Source organism: Eublepharis macularius, chromosome 4, assembly GCF_028583425.1.
Source record: "Eublepharis macularius isolate TG4126 chromosome 4, MPM_Emac_v1.0, whole genome shotgun sequence".
NCBI classification, from domain to species: domain Eukaryota; kingdom Metazoa; phylum Chordata; class Lepidosauria; order Squamata; family Eublepharidae; genus Eublepharis; species Eublepharis macularius.
The window spans coordinates 166,134,630-166,150,902 of NC_072793.1; the positions used below are offsets into that span (position 1 = coordinate 166,134,630).

At 47.0% G+C, this 16,273-nt stretch overlaps 1 protein-coding gene across 1 annotated transcript; it reads left to right on the forward strand.

Annotated features, from left to right (window-relative positions):
* Positions 1-12,653: 12,653 nt before the first annotated feature.
* LOC129327762 (zinc finger protein 135-like) lies at positions 12,654-13,808 on the forward strand. Its single transcript, XM_054976521.1, has one exon. The coding sequence runs from the start codon at positions 12,654-12,656 to the stop codon at positions 13,806-13,808; it is 1,155 nt and encodes a 384-aa protein (XP_054832496.1).
* The last annotated feature ends 2,465 nt before the right edge of the window (positions 13,809-16,273 follow it).

Genomic DNA, 16,273 nt, shown 5'->3' on the forward strand with positions numbered 1-16,273 from the left:
GCTTCTGTTTGCTTCCTGTCTGTTCAGGTAGGATAAATGAACATACTCAGGCCTCTCCCAGGAAGTCACAGGGAACCTCTGTGTGTCTGATGTACTGTTTGTTGGCGCGGAGGGGGGTGGCATAAGAGAACCCTGCTTGGACTTTGGAGGAATGTATCATTTATGTCCTTGGCAATGAGGGTGGTAGGACAGGTAGATGGCAGGTATGGAGCCCTATCTGGTAGGACATTCTGCTGGAGTGATCCACTTGATTTGCAAAGCAGGAGGCATGGAATCCTTCAGGGCCATCATAGCTAAGGTGGCTAACCATGTTCCCGTGGCGGGGTGGGAGAATTCACAGAACCCGCAAGTAGATTCTCATAGGCCTGTTGACTTTCCGTTCCATTCATTCGTGTCTTCTGTTGTTTTCAGGGGAGGGGTGGCCAACTCTCCCGTTTCCTCTTGGCAGGTTTTCTTACTTCCCATATTTGGCAATGAGACTTCACTGTGGTTCTGTAGCATTATCTATGAACAAATGGAAGCTGCCTTATGCAGGGTCAGACCACTGGTCAATCTAGCTCAGCGGTATCCTCTGCAGTAGCTCTACAGGATGTTGGTCAGAAAGGAGACCTTACCAGCAGCACCTCCTGCTGGGCATTGAACTTGGGACCTTCTGCAAGCAAAGCAGGTGCTCTTCCAACCAAGTCATGGCCCACCTTCAGTGACCTATGAAGGACAGTGCTTCTGTTCTCCCAGGGTTTTTATAACTGAATGCAGGACTGTGCCGATTCTCCCTCTGTAAGTCTTTCCCCAGAACAACCAAGATCAGACCCATCAGCAGTTCCTATTGTAGACGGCTCTTGCAAGTCCAGCACAGAAACTCTTAACGGGATGGATGGAGGTACCCAGAGAGAAAATTCACACCTGCTACCTGAAATCCTTTAGCTGGAGATGCCAGGGGCTCTGCTACTGAAATCCCCCCAAAATCAGACCATCGGTCCGTCCAGTTCAGTGTTGTGGCTGACTAGCAGTGGGTCAGGAGTCTCAGGCAAAGCAGGGTCTTTCCCTATACCCACTTCCTGAGTTTATGGAACCGAAGGTGCCAGGGACTGACCCTTGTTTGTGCAGAGCACGGGCTTTACCACTTTCATCATAGCCCCTGTGGAGGAAATAAGAGTCCAGTGAATGTCTCCTATCACCATTCCCATATAGACCAATATTGTCACCAGTGTGTCATACAGAGGAACATCTTCTCCAACACCAGCTACATGGAGATGTCTAGGGCTGGAGCTGGGCCATTCCAGTGCACAATAGCTTCTCTGCCACCAAGTCATGGCCCTCTCCATCACAACATGCTGTCAATTAGTCTTCAGCCCATAGTTCAGGACCACAGGGTGGGTCACGAAGCCCCTCTAGGGTTCTTTTTGGATGTTGTGTTTTGGAAGGGCCTGCTTCCTAGTGTGCATGTGCAGAGGACAGAGATGCCACCTTTCTGCCTCCTACATACACTGAGAGGGAGAAATGGGAAGAGGGAGGGCGTGAAGGGAAGAGCTGGTGCTAGGCTTTTGTGGCCCTTTCTTGCATGCCCGAGGTGATGCCGCTCAGGTGATTCCTGACTTTGGGGTCAGGAAGCAATTTTCCTTCAGGCCAGATTGGCTGGGGGTCCTGGAGGTTTCTTGCCTTCCTCTGGGCCTAGAGCAAGGGTCACTGGAGATAGCTGTGAATGTCCTGCATTGTGTAGGGGGTTGGACTAGGTGATCCTTGGGGTTCCTTCCAACTCTTATGTTTCTAGGAGCAGCAGGACATTAAGACAAGCCACTCGGAGATGGAGAGGGTTCCTTTTTAGCTCAGATGTGTTCTGAGATTCTGGCTCCTCCTCTTCCTGTCATCTGGCTGTGATGTCATGTGACTTCCTGTCACATGCTTGGAGCTTAGTGGGCCCCATTCTGTTGCTTAGGGGAGTCAAGGTCAATCCCAGGTCTGAAAAGGCTTAAGAACATTGACATATTAGAATGATACACAAACCAATGCTTTTGTTCTTTCACCCTATAGAATGATCCATATTTTCAGCCTGCACAACCTCAGCCACACTCTAGCCAGGGTGGCCCGATGTTCTAGCAAGTGGAGGGGGGTCATTTCCAATTATGAAATGTAGACATATGAGATTGCTAAGTAAATGATAGCTGGCTAATGAATCATAGAATCATAGAGTTGAAAGAGGCCATACAGACCATCTAGTCCAACCCCCCTGCCCAGTGCAGGATCAGCCTAAAGCATCTCTGACAAGTATTCATCCAGCCTCTTCTTGAAAACTGCCAGTGAGGGGAAGCACACCACCTCCCTAGGCAGCTGATTCCACTTTTGAACTATTCTGAACGTGGAAAAGTTTTTTCTAATATCCAGCCGGTACCTTTGTGCATGTAATTTAAGCCCATTGCTTCGGGTCCTACCCTCTGCTGCCAACTGGAACAGCTCCTTGCCCTCCTCCAAATGACAGCCTTTCAAATATTTAAAGAGAGCAATCATGTCCCCCCTCAACCTCCTCTTCTCCAAGCTAAACATTCCCAAGGCCCTCAGCCTTTCCTCGTAGGGCTCAGTCTCCAGACCCCGATCATCCTTGTCGCTCTCCTCTGCACCCTCTCGATTTTGTCCACATCCTTTTTGAAGTGAGGCCTCCAGAACTGCACACAATACTCCAGGTGCGGCCTGACCAAGGCAGTATAGAGAGGGGCTATGACCTCCTGCGATTTCGACGTTATGGCCCCTTTGATACAACCCAAGATTGAATTAGCCTTTTTTGCCACCACATCACACTGACTGCTCATATTTAGTTTCCAGTCCACTCTTACCCCAAGATCCCTTTCACATATACTACTGCCCAGAAGTGTATCCCCCATCCAGTATTTGTGCTTCCCATTTTTGTGGCCCAGATGTAATACTGTGCACTTATCTTTATTGAATTGCATCCTATTCACAGCTGCCCACTTCTCCAGAGTATTCAGGTCTTGTTGAATTTTAATTCTATCTTCTTGGGTGTTTGCTACTCCTCCCAATTTGGTATGATCAGCAAATTTAATGAGCAGCCCTTCCACTCCTTCATCCAGATCATTGATAAAAATATTGAAAAGTACCGGGCCCAAAACCGAGCCCTGCAGCTCCCCACTGGACACCTCCCAACAATCTGATGAAACACCGTTGACCACCACTCTTTGAGTGCGGTCCTCTAACCAGTTCCCTATTCACTGAACTGTCCTAGTCCACTCCACAGTCTTCCAGTTTGCCCATCAGAATGTCATGGGGGACCTTATCAAAAGCTTTACTGAAATCCAGATAAATCACATCAACAGAGTTCCCCCGATCCAGTAAGCTGGTCACTTGATCAAAGAAGGAAACCAGGTTGGTCTGGCAAGATCTGTTAGGAACAAAACCATGCTGACTTCCCCGGATCACTGAGTGGTCCTTCAGATGCTTACAGATTGATCCCTTTAAAATCTGTTCTAATATCTTCCCAGCAACAGAAGTCAGACTGACCAGCCTGTAGTTTCCCGGGTCATCCTTCCTCCCTTTCTTAAAGATTGGGATAACATTCGCTCTTCTCCAATCTTGTGGCACATCCCCAATCCTCCAGGAGGCCTTGAAGATGATGGACAGGGGTTCTGCAAGTTCTCTGGAAAGTTCTTTCAGCACTCTTGGGTGCACCCCATCTGGCCCAGGGGATTTGTATTCATCCAGTGCAGCCAGATGCCTCTCCACTACCTCTCTGTCGATGTCAATTAGCCACTCAGGTGTCCTGCCACATTTTCTACTATCTCTAGATGTGCCTGAGTTCTTCAGGGAGAAAATAGAGGCAAAAAAGTCATTAAGCCTGTCTGCTTTTTCTCTGTCCTGCATCAGAGTTTCTCCATCTACTCCCAACAGCGGTCCAATTGCCTCTTTTACCTTGCGTTTGCTTCTCACATATCTGTAGAAGTTTTTCTTATTGTAGCGAGCCCTCCTGGCCAGACCCAGCTCGTACTGAGCTTTGGCCTCTCTGATGGCTGATCTGCAGTACCTAGTAACCCTCATATACTCCTCTTTAGAGGTCTGTCCTCTAATGCTGCATTTCACAACTTTCTTACAATGCCTTTTATTTTTTTTTCCCACTGTAGCGTCAAAAAAATGGGGGCGCATGCACGGTGGAACCTCCGAGCAAGGAACATCTTGGTCAGCAATCAAAAGATCACACCGCGGCCGAGGCGCCCAGTGCCATTTGACCAGTGACTCCCAGGTCCTGGATCTGCTGATGCAGTTTTCGTCTCCGGACTTGGAACACTCTGCTTCCAGCACCGATTCGTCAGGGGAGGAGGCCCAGGAGGAGCTGCTCGGCCCGTCAATGGAGTCTGTGTTGGTGGGGGACGATGAGGAGGAAGAGGAGGAGGTGGTTGAGGTTATCGTTCCGGGCACCCCTCCTTGGACGACATCCCACCCACCGCCATCGGCCAACTATGCTGCAGCGCACGACACACCTAGCACATCGGCTGGGTGCTCCTTCCTGCATTCCTTCACAAGGAGCACCACCAACCCTACAGACAGCACAAGCACCTCCTTCCCTTCCTCTGCAGTGCCACGCCTCACACCCACCATGGCAAAGCGCCCAACCAGTGTAATTGCTGCTGGAGTGCCGAGCCCTGCAAAGCGTGGCCGGAAAGTGTCATCCTACGTGTGGGGTCATTTTACGCACACCAAGGACAAATTTACAGTGGTGTGCAACCACTGCAGGCAGCACGTCCGGCTCGGGAAGGAAGGAGGATGTGCCCGGGTGGGGACCACATCTATGCATCGGCATATGTCTGTTCACCACCCACTCCTTCTTCCCAAGAAGACGCCATCAAAGTCCTCCGCCGATTTGTCCTCTGCCTTGACTGTGCCCGCTGTGTCCCCTGAGGTCTCACTTGCTGTGCCCCCTACTCCCTCACCTGCTTCTGGAACCCACTTATCATCTCAGCTGACCTTGCCCGAGACCATAGCGAAGGAACGAACCTGGGCCCCTAGTGACCCGTTGGCAATGGAACGCAACCAGTGGCTGGCCGAGTTCCTTGCCAAGAGCATGCAGCCCCTCTCCCTTGTGGACGAGCCAGCGTTTCGGGAGTTTCTGCATCGCTGTTTTCCACAGTGGAGGGTGCCTAGGAGGAGCTACTTCTCGACCTCTGCCATCCCTGCTCTGGCAGCGAGTATCAAAGATGCCATCAAGAAGGAACTGAAAGAGTGCATTGGCAGGACAGTGCATTTGACTGCTGACATCTGGACCAGCTGCCAGGTCCAAGATTACATGTCGGTGACCGGACACTGGATGGCGCATGACCAGGCGGGATGTCTTGTCCGCCATAAGGCAGTGCTGGACATGTCCGGCTTTGGTCACGTACACACAGCTGACACTGTTGGCCAGAAACTGCAGTCGGTGCTGGAGGACTGGCTCACCCCCCTGGGCATCAAACCCAGCAACATTGCTTCAGACAACGCCGTTCATCTCGTCAAGGCACTCAGCAACAGGGGTCTGAAACACATTCCCTGTGCAGCCCACTGCTTGAATCTCGCCGTCAAGGTGGGGCTGGCAAAAAGCAACGAGGAACTGAGCGCCACGCTGGAAACCGCTCGTGCCATTTGCAGCCACTTCCGACACTCTGCCACTGCCCAGGCTCACCTCAGGGGCATCCAGCAGCACCACAGTTTGCCACGGCACCGGCTTGTCCGGGATGTGGCTGCACAGTGGAATACCACGCTCCATATGTTGGAGAGGCTTCACGAACAGCGACAGGCGATCGTTGAGTATTTTGAGGGCTGCGGTGAGCTCCACTTAAACGCTGGCCAATGGGAACTGATCGGGGATGTGATTTCTGCCCTAGGTCCCTTTGAGGAAGCAACTCAGATGCTCAGCCTGGACAGCGCCACTCTGGGCCAAGTGCTGCCGATGCTGCGGCTTGTTGAAGTGCTGCTACAGGACATTAGCCATGCTGCGCGGTACGGGACACCCTCCTATGCTGTCTCCACAGATCTGCTGTCCCACTTCCAGACAAGCAGGCACTTGAAAGCCGTCAGGGCAAACATCACTTTCTTGACTGCCAGCTTCCTTGACCCCCGCTTCAGAGACACCTTCCACACATACGTCGGGGGGCCTGAGGGGCAGTTGCATAGAAAGATGGAGGAGGTTGAAAGTCATGTCCTTGAGGAGATAGCAGAGGTGTACTCCAAGGAATTAGGTGCCTGTGAGGTGGATGCTGAGGAGGAACCGCATTCCTTGACCCAACCTCGACCCAGCATGTCCCTCCCATCCGCAACCTCAACGCACTCCGTCAAAGACTGGTGGCTCCGACATGCTAATCGAGTCGGCATCACCCGACCGGCTGTGCAGCAGCAGCGAGCCCAGCACCAGCATTCCAAGGCTGCCGCAGTCGCAAAGCAGGAGCTGGAGGCCTATCGGAGGGATGAGGTAGGAGAGTTCTGCGAGCCTGGCAGTGATCCCTCCAAGTACTGGGAGCGAAAGCGGCACATCTGGCCCTCCCTCTACACGGTTGCAGTGAGGTACCTGGCATGTCCTCCTACCAGTGTGTTTTCAGAGAGACTGTTCTGCACAGCAGGGAACATTGGCAGCGAGGGACGCAGCAGACTCTCGATTCAGAACGTGAATGTTCTTTGTTTTATCCGAATGAATGGAGAATGGTTGCCCAAGGATCCCATTTCAGGGCCCGCTGACATTTTTGAAAAACTTTGCAAGGATGTGGAGAGACACTGCGGACAGGAATCTGGGGAGGCTGAGTTTTCAGATGATGAAGAAGATGCAATGCCGTTGCTTCAGAAAGCAGTTTTTAATGAGGACCACTGTATCTGACTGTGGGATCAGTTGCCACCGTTGCTGTCTTGATATAAAAGACTTCCCAGCTATTCTCCCTGTTCTTTGGCAAAGCTGAAGACTCACCATGGACTAGTAACTTAGTTTGAACAGTCAACCAAATATTTAATTTTAGTGATCTCAATCATACAGGCCCATTTTTGTTCAGAATTGTAATTTTTGAAATCTTAGGTGCCTCTGTGCTGCATGTATCTCTGTCTGTATGAACAACAGATTCCTAATTTTGGTTTTCTTGTGGCAACGAGGGTTGCCAACCTCCAGGTAAGGCCTGAAAATCTGAAATTACAACTGATCTCCAGAGTCCAGACAGCAGTCCCCCTGGAGAAAATGACTGCTTCAGAGGGTGGAGTCTGTGGCATGGAAATGTACTTGATACGGATTGTACAAATCTCATACCGTGTAATCCACCTTGAGTCTCAGTGAGAAAGGCGGATTATAAATAATACATACATACCCCAATGAGGTCCCCCCTCCCCAAACCCTGCCCACCCCAGGCTCCATCCTCCAAAATTTCAAGGAATTTCCCAACTCAAGTGTTGGCAACGCTATTACTTAACACTTACATGGCTGTATGTGATATATATTCCTACGTATGTGAAAAATACAAGTATAATTCATTTTAGAAATTTGGAATAGGGAAAAGTGGAGGGGGTTTTGCTCAGTAGAGTACATCTTGCACTGACAACATTTTTTCTTTTGTATTGCTAAAGTGCAATAACTTTTGCTTTTAAAAAAAAATACAGCATATTTATTGAAGAGAACAATATTTGAGGTAAGAAAAAGGGGGGGGGGACTTTCCAATACGTTAGATAGAAAAACCCTACCCAGCTCTTCAAACAGCTCTATTTAAACAGATGAAAACTTGATTATGAAACTTTAATAAAAATAAAAGAAGGCTGAACATGACATTTTCATTTTTACATTTTACAAGGCCTCTAACAATGTATAAAGACCAGGGTCTTGCGAGTGGGGTGTGGCGGGGATAGCTGGAACGGGCACCTCTTTTATGATGGCAGACCCCCCCCCCCCACCACCACCACCTGATTGGTGAGACTGCTGCTGATGCCACTGGACCTCCCCCCTCCATGTGTCACAAATCCTTTGTTTATAAATCCGGAGCACGTCCCACCTGCCAGTCAAAGCCAGCCTGTTAGGATGCATGTAGTGAGAATGCGCACGAGCCAAAACATGACAAGCAGTCCGGAACTCTTGAGGGGAAAAAACATTTTTCCCTGATAGTTTCAGGAGGAAGCCTGTAATTAGCAGCTCAAGTGTGATCTGAGCAGAGCGGTCAGGATTCTCCTGTCAGTAGTTCTGACTGCTGTACAACTTACCAATAACTGACTCGCTCTCTTTTCACCTTTTTGTGAGCTCTTTTGAGGCCTTCTCTCGTGATGCCTGAACCTCTAGGGCCTGGGTAGCTTCCTTCTGGAACCTTCTTCCTCAAGGACTGAAGCTGATCATTCTTGCAGCAAAGCCTCCTTTTTCTTCTAACATGCCCCACGCTGTGTCATTCCCATAATGCAGCGACATCAGGATTGCTGTCCTCCAGGTACGGCTGGGAGCGCTCCCAGAATTACAACTGATCTCCAGGCCACAGAGATTAGTTCCACTGAAGAAAATGGCTGCTTCAGAGGCCACACACTATGGCATCACAACTCCACTGAGCTCCCTCCCCTCTCCAGGCTCCAGCCCCAAATCTCCAGGAATTTCCCAAGCCCAAGTTGGCAGCCCTAAATGAGAGGAGGTTCTCTAGTGATTCAGAAGGAATACACCGATAGGGAATGAATTAAAAAAACCCCCCCACCAATACTGGCCTAGAAATCTAATTAAGTACGTCTTCCTTAGTACAACAATATAGCTCAGACTTTTTGAACTTTCCCGCAATAAACATATTTGGTCTCATGGGTCTCCCCAACCCAGCACCAAGCTGCTGCTCCAATGCCAAGATTTTTGTACCCAATTCAGGAGGCACTTTGTGTACAAAGATGGGCAGATGGCCTTATCACTGCCGGCGTTATAATAGAGGCGGGGTAGGCGATGGCCGCGAGCGCTTCTTTCCGAAGGAGGCGCCGTTGCCTGGCCCCAGCCCCGCCTCCAACAACACCTCAGCCTGACCCAGCACTAGAGCAGCAGCCAGCGACGCTTCATGCCGTTTGCTTGTGCCTCTCAGTTCTCCCCGGCTGGCAGCCAATCCCCTCCCTGGCTCTCCATGTGGTGTTTGTGTACGCACCGGAGCCCCGCTCCGCCCCGCCCCGCTCTCATTGTGAGCGTCCCGGTGCGCGCGCCGCACAGGCTGGCAGAAGCTCTGGGGCGCAGCCGCAGCAGCCCTGCCCCCCCTCCAAGCAGAAGCGCGTGCTGGCCTCTTGGGCTGATTAGCAGCACGAAGGGCAGAGGTTGGGCAGGGAAAGTCTGCAGTTTCTGCAAGAGACGGGACCTGCCTGCATTGTGGAGCCTGGCGGGGGATCAGGCACAGCACAGCGTGAGCATATTTGGAAAGTTTATTATCTGTCTGTGTTGCAGCCCAGGGTTGAACTAGCAGGATGATTCTGCTCCTGATGTAATGAACAGCTTGTAAAGCATTTCTGGACACTCCCATTCACATTCAGTGTACAGGTGGAACAATGCAAGATGTATGGGATTTCCATCCTTCATATTTTCCCTTGCATTCCTGCTGTACAAAAGGATGAATGTGCTAAAAAACAAAATTTCACCTTAGAATGACACCTTAATGTCAACCGGGATAGAAGCTCTCTTGGTGATTCACAGCAAAAGAAGAATCCAGGCAAAGTAAATTTCCAAAAATAGTTTTATGAGAACGCACACACAGGTTGCTGACCTCCTCCTCCTCCTAATCTCCTGACATCCCCATTTTCATCCTGCCAGGAAAAAAAAAGGCATGCAATTGGAAGGGGTGAGCATGTTTAATACAGGGTTTCCATGTCTGTGTTGTGTTTGGACAACCTTCTTTATTTATGGTGTTTAAGACATGGTAGGTGACAAGATGCTGCTCCCCCAGTTTGCTCAAAGGAGAGACAGGCAGACCTTTTAAAACCTGGACTTTCCTAAAGCTTTGGTTGCCAAAAGCCAGTAGGCAGTAGCAGAGTATAAATTAGTGCTGTCTCTGCCAAACCATTCTGTTCCTTGTGCCATTTATGCTTCTGCAAACTCCTGCCACTGTCCAGGAGATCAAAGTGCTTGGACAGACTACTGTCAGTTCATATTCAACCTTTCTCACTTGGCCTCACCTTCCTCACAGGGTTGTTGTTGGGAGGATAAAAATGTAAAATGAGGAAGAGAGAACCTTGCATGCCCTGTGAAAACCTTGCAAGAGAAAAGGCACGCAAAGTGAGATTTTGACGTGCCTGAAATGAAAACATGCAAGAGACATAATTTTGACATCACAGTTCACAGGTTTATTCAAAGTTATTTGTGATTTGTTATCTGTTTCCTGTTTAAGAAAGAAAAACAAAAGATTTATTGTTATTTATTCTCACACTTATTTAAAAATTTAAATTTAAATTAAGAAAAATTAAATTAAAAATGTAAAAAGTTTTAAGTTTTGCAATTTTCATTTTTCCTACATTTCTTCTGTTTTTTATAATTGGTTAGTGGGGGGGGGGGCGCTAGTAGGTATCTTGCCTCAGGCGCCAGAAACCCTGGCACCGGCCCTGGGCCTTATTTATTATGATCCATGTGTTAAAATATGTATTCCCCACCTGTCCACCCTCCAATCCCATCTTGCATACAGTAGTTGATACCAAAAGCAGCCCCTTGCTGTAGTAAGGTTGATTTTGGGGGCTTGGTCCTTTCACACAGCTTTTAAAGACTTCCTTATTCAGACGCTTTCCTAGCTAACGTATCTCTTTGATTTTATTGGGGTTTCTTGATTGATACACAGTTTTCCATTTATTGTTTTCTCTGATTATTTTTTAAAAAAATATTTCCGTTCGTTAGCTTTTTTCTATCTTGAGACACATTGTATTGAAAGGGGTGAGGGGAAATTATACATTTTCTTCATTTGGAAATGACTCCACAGGTTCCCAGTTGACTTCTGAGCCCAACCGATAGCGCTGTTTTTTGAGGGGTTAACAGAGAGCGTGCTGAGGGAATGGAAACTAACTTTCAATTTCCATCCAATTCCTATAGTCTCTTTGCACAGTTCCCTCTTGGTGAACCTGGTGTTTATGCACCCAGTATCATAGTTTTGATCTTTTAAGCCCTAAATGGTTTGGGGTACTTCAAGGAATGCCTCCCTTCATGAATATGCCACAGCAGGCAACCTGTGACATCCTGGCCCATGTGGCCACATCAACCTCAGAACTGCTGTAGGCAATTTTGGCAAGTGGCCACATCGACCTCATAATTAGCCATTCTCTTCTATAGCCATGAAAATAAGTTCTGTGGATACTATTTGGGGCAAAGGTGAAGCCTGTTTCCCCACCCTAACCTAGGGGCTCGTCGTCCTCTCTGTCAGCGATTGGTTGTACGCAACGTCCTTGCTATATACAAGGGGTGGGATCCAAAGGAATATTTCCACTGAAAGAGTGTGTGACATTTATTGAATCCTCTCTCATAAAGCAGACCTCTGACTCCCCCCTCATGCTGTTGTGGGGGTCCCTTGTTCCCCAGGAGTAACTTCAGGGGCCATTTATCACTCTAGCAGGAGGGAGAATGTGGAGAAATCCCACTCGGATGGCAGCAATTCCTTTTGTCAGCAGATATTTTGTACAGGATCTAACCCAAGAACTACGCACACACCATGATGATTGCAGATACTGTACTAGTGCTAGGGAGGGAATCACAAATCACAACACTGCAATGCATTCAAATCGCTAGAGTGCTGTAGGGCTCACTGACCTTGGGGCGGTCATTTTCTCTCAGCCCAACCTACTTCACAAGGTTGTTAGAGAGCACTTTGGAAGAAGGTTGAGATAAAAAATCTAATGAATAAGTTATTATTGACCACAGGGATAGCCATGTAAAGGAATATGTCCTCCCTGCTGAGAGGCAACAAACTGGAAAACCAGAATTTATCCACAAACGGGTTTGTTACTTCCATCTGATAAACTAACCACAGTTTTTTGCACAAAGCACAGTTTTATATGTCACCTGGATGCATCCAGCTCTTGCAGAGAGTATCAAGACAGTCAATAGTGCAGAAGGTATATGGCCACTTCAGAGACACAGTAGCTGGTTTAATTATATTTGTATTGGCCTTCCTTATTAACGGACTTCATTTTATTTGCTGTGTAAACAGTTTCTTCTCGGACTAATATAGTTCATGGGACATGTTACCCGTTCTGTGTTCCAGAAGCTGATGGGCATGTTTGGAAAAATGAGAGCGGGATCACAAGTGACGCCTGACACAGGTTGGACACTAGTCAGCTTCCCTCAAGTTTTGATGGGAAATGTAGGCATCCTAGTCTTGCAGCTTGGCTCTCTGACGGCTGTCCAATGGACTTTTCAACTGTCACTTGTCCAACATTCCGCCAAGCTGCCTACATTTCCCATCAAAACTTGAGGGAAGCTGGCAAGTGTCCAACCTGTGTCAGGCGTCACTTGTGGTCCCGCTCTGAGGAGACCTTTGATCCAGAGCCAGGGGGCATCAGTGCAGTAGCAGTGGCAGAAGCCAAAGGGAGTATTTGCAAGAGTTCTGGGTCGCAAGAGATGCCTGTGGATCAGCATGGAGTAGAACGGCAACGGAACGATCATCCAGGGAAGGTTGTAAACCCAAATTATTTTGGTACAGAACAGGACAAAGAATTAACTGGAAGTATCTTCCAAGATGGAATGCAAAAGCATAAAAAAGCAATCGGTGGAATTCAAGGCTCTGGCACACCAGAAAACAGAAGTGAAAGCGAAACCATACAAATGCATATATTGTGGGAAAATCTTCATCAACACATCTCGCCTGCTTCTTCACATTAGGACCCACACAGGAGAAAAACCATATGAGTGCTTCGAATGTGGGAAAAGCTTCAGGTACAAACACCACCTTGTTATGCACAAGAGGTCCCACACTGGGGAGAAACCGTTCAGATGTTCAGACTGTGGCCATTATTTCACCTACAGCTCGGACTTTAAAATTCACAGAAGAAAACACACAGGAGAGAGACCGTACCTACGCTCATACTGTGGAGAAAACTTCATTAAAAGGTCAGTCCTCCTTCTGCACATGAGAACGCACACAGGAGAGAAACCATATAAATGCTCAGCTTGTGACAAAAGCTTCAGTCAGAAAATTCATCTTGTTAAACACCAGAGTATCCACAAGGGGAAGAAACCTTATAAACTCTTGGACTGTAATAAAAGCTTTAGCCGCAAAGAATCCCATGATGACTACCAGAACACCCATACACGACAGAAACCAAATGAAAGCCCTGAATGTGAGGAAATCTTCCATAATTTAGGAACTTCTTTAATGCACGAGGGAACTCATGTTGGCGAGGACATATATGGCTCTTTGACCTGTGGCAAAGGTTTCTGTGAAAAGGAAACACATACAGAAGACAGGCTGGACAAACATCTGCACTGTGAGAAAAGTTTCTGTGGTAACAATGCCCTAACTGAACATGAGGAGACTCGTACAGAGGAGACGGTGAGCAGGTGCACCCAGTGTGGGAAAACATTCAGCAGTGGCCCAAACCTTATAAGACATCAAAGTCTGCACACTGGAGAAAAGCCTTACGATTGCTCACAGTGCGGGAAGAGATTCTCTCAGACTTCTTCCCTTCTGAGGCATGAGATCATCCACACAGGAGAAAAACCACATAAGTGTTTCACCTGTACCAAGAGCTTCAATCGGAAGGAATCACTTACAGAACACAAGCGGATTCATTCGGGAGAGAAGCCCTATGAATGTTCTGAGTGTGACAAAAGATTCTCTCGTTCCTACAGGCTTCGTAAACATCTGGGCCTCCACTCAGGAATGAAGCCGTAAGATGTTTGGATTATACCACTGACTGTGGTAGGAAAGCCCTGAGAGAGTGAAGACACCCTGCTGGAGGCCAAATCCTGACTGTCAAAAGCTTCTTCTCCCAGCATAACTCTGATCTCAAGGGCGCTTTCTAATATACAATTAAGAATCTTCACCATTTTTGCTGAAAAGCGAAACAAGATAACAGAGGGGGGCTATGTGTATTTATTCAAAATTCCTCCCATTCATGCGTAAAGCTGGGCAGGGGGACCTCTATTTTATATTCAAAAATGAAATGTGTAGACGAGAGAAACCCTGCCTGTTCCCTGTTCTTACCAATCTGTTGTTAGAAGTATTTTTCTTCCAGCCCATCTCACTTTAGGTATTGGTGCAGCAGGACGGAGAGAAATGGGGTTCAACCACTTTTTGTAGTGAGATAAAACAAAGGCAGGGACAAGATTTAAGCACTCTATTTTTGGTAAAAACTGACCCCCCCACCCCCCATACACACATATACACACTTCCACTTTAGATCTAAACTGGAGGAAGTGAATAGATGTAGATGGATTTTACGGTCATGTTGTGTGTCACATTTGAGAGCTTTACCAAACAATTTTAGGCTATGCCTATCGAGGTCAATAGGGTTAAGAAAGGTGTTGTTTAGGACTGCAGTGCTTGAGTGGTTATTAAGACTTGTCTCTTTCTTTTAAAGCTGGCTTCTAACTCCCAAAGAATAATAGAATTTTAGTTCCATCTCTATTATTGTCCCTGTTGACCAGATACCGCTACTAATTTATTTCTAAATTTTTCTTGGATGTCTTCATCTTTCAGTTTTTTATTGGAGATGAAAAGACAATTATAAATGATCAAATACATTAAATATATATTTGCTGATACATCATACATTTCTTATGAGCCCAGTTGATGAATCTGACGAAGAGAACTGTGATTCTCGAAAGCTTATGCTACAGTAAAGTTGGTTAGTCTTAAAGGTGCTACTGGACTCTTCTATTTTGCTACTACAGACTAACACGGCTAACTCCTCTGGATCCAGTTGATGAATATATGTGAATAAAAATTATATATGATCAGATTGGAGCACTGTAATGTTTATAATTTTTTAAACATAGCTCATTGATAGAATTAACTGCTTTACATGCGAAGTTCCCTGGTTTGATCCTTGACTTGTCTAGTTAAAGGATTTCAGGTAGAAGTTGGGAAAGACTTTCCTGAGACTTCGGAGAACCACCACTTGTTGTGGACTAATGGTCCAACTCAGTAGAAATCAGGTTCATATGGTCTCTCCCTCTGCTTTTTAACCTCCTCTCATGGGCCATAATTCTCTAAGAGTGGCATAGCAGAAGGCTTGTAGATCAGTGGTAAAACATCTGTTTTGTGTGCAGAAGGTCACAGGTTCAGTCCCCGGCATCTCCAGTTAAAAGGATCAGGTAGGAGGTGATATGAAAGTAGCAGGTGCTGAGAAAGGTCCAAAGAGCCACGGCCAGTCGGAGTGAACAATGTCTGGTTTAGATAATCAAACCCAGCTTAAAGTCAGCCTCACATATTATTCCTGGAAATAAGCTTTCTGACATTTTTGTTGTTGTTATTCCTTTCCACATTAACCACATTAATATGCATTCTTTAAATATAGAATGGGTTATTAAGCTGCTGGAAAAGAAAAGCAGAACTGAACCATGCCTGTCCTTATATCAAGACAAAATGGGACATTCATGAATGCTGTAGTGTTTTCTCAGCTATGGTTGCCAACAAAGTGGGGAGGGGAGATGTCCTGTCCCTTGAACAGAGGCTTAATGTGTGGAAATGGGCAAGTGAAGCTTTTTGCGGCATGGAAGAAAATTACCTCACCTGGTCAATAACATCCCATGAAGCTTCTATAAAGGGAAAGGACTTTTTTCTCAATGCTGTTGGAAACTATATTGTCAACTTAGCCTACCTCATAAGGTTGTTGTGAAGATAGTTGCATTGGAGGAAGGGCTGAATATGATAAATTCAGAAAGCTTTTCATTTATTTTGTTTTAAGTAAATTTTAAGTAAATTTCAAATATCTGTAAATATGGGTGCCAACTATGATGCTAGGGTGCCAACCATGAGTTGGGAAGTTCCTGGATATTAGAGGATAGAGAGCAGGGACTGGAAGGATAGGACTTTAGTGGGATATAATGCCATAGAGTCCATCCTCCAAATAAGCTATTTTCTCCCTGATGAAACGGATCTCTTTGTTTTGAAATTCAACAGAGATAAAGATAAAGTTCAGTATTTAGATAGCAAAAATCAAAGGCATAATTGTAGGATGGGACAGACTTGTCTTTGAAGGAGTACATGTGAAAAGGATCTGGGGGTCTTAGTAGAGCATGCACTGAACATGAGTCGTCAGTGTGATGCAGTAGCTAAAAAGGCAAATGTGATTTTAGGCTGCATAGTGACGAGATCACATAAAGTGCTGGTATCACTTTATTCCCATCTGGTTA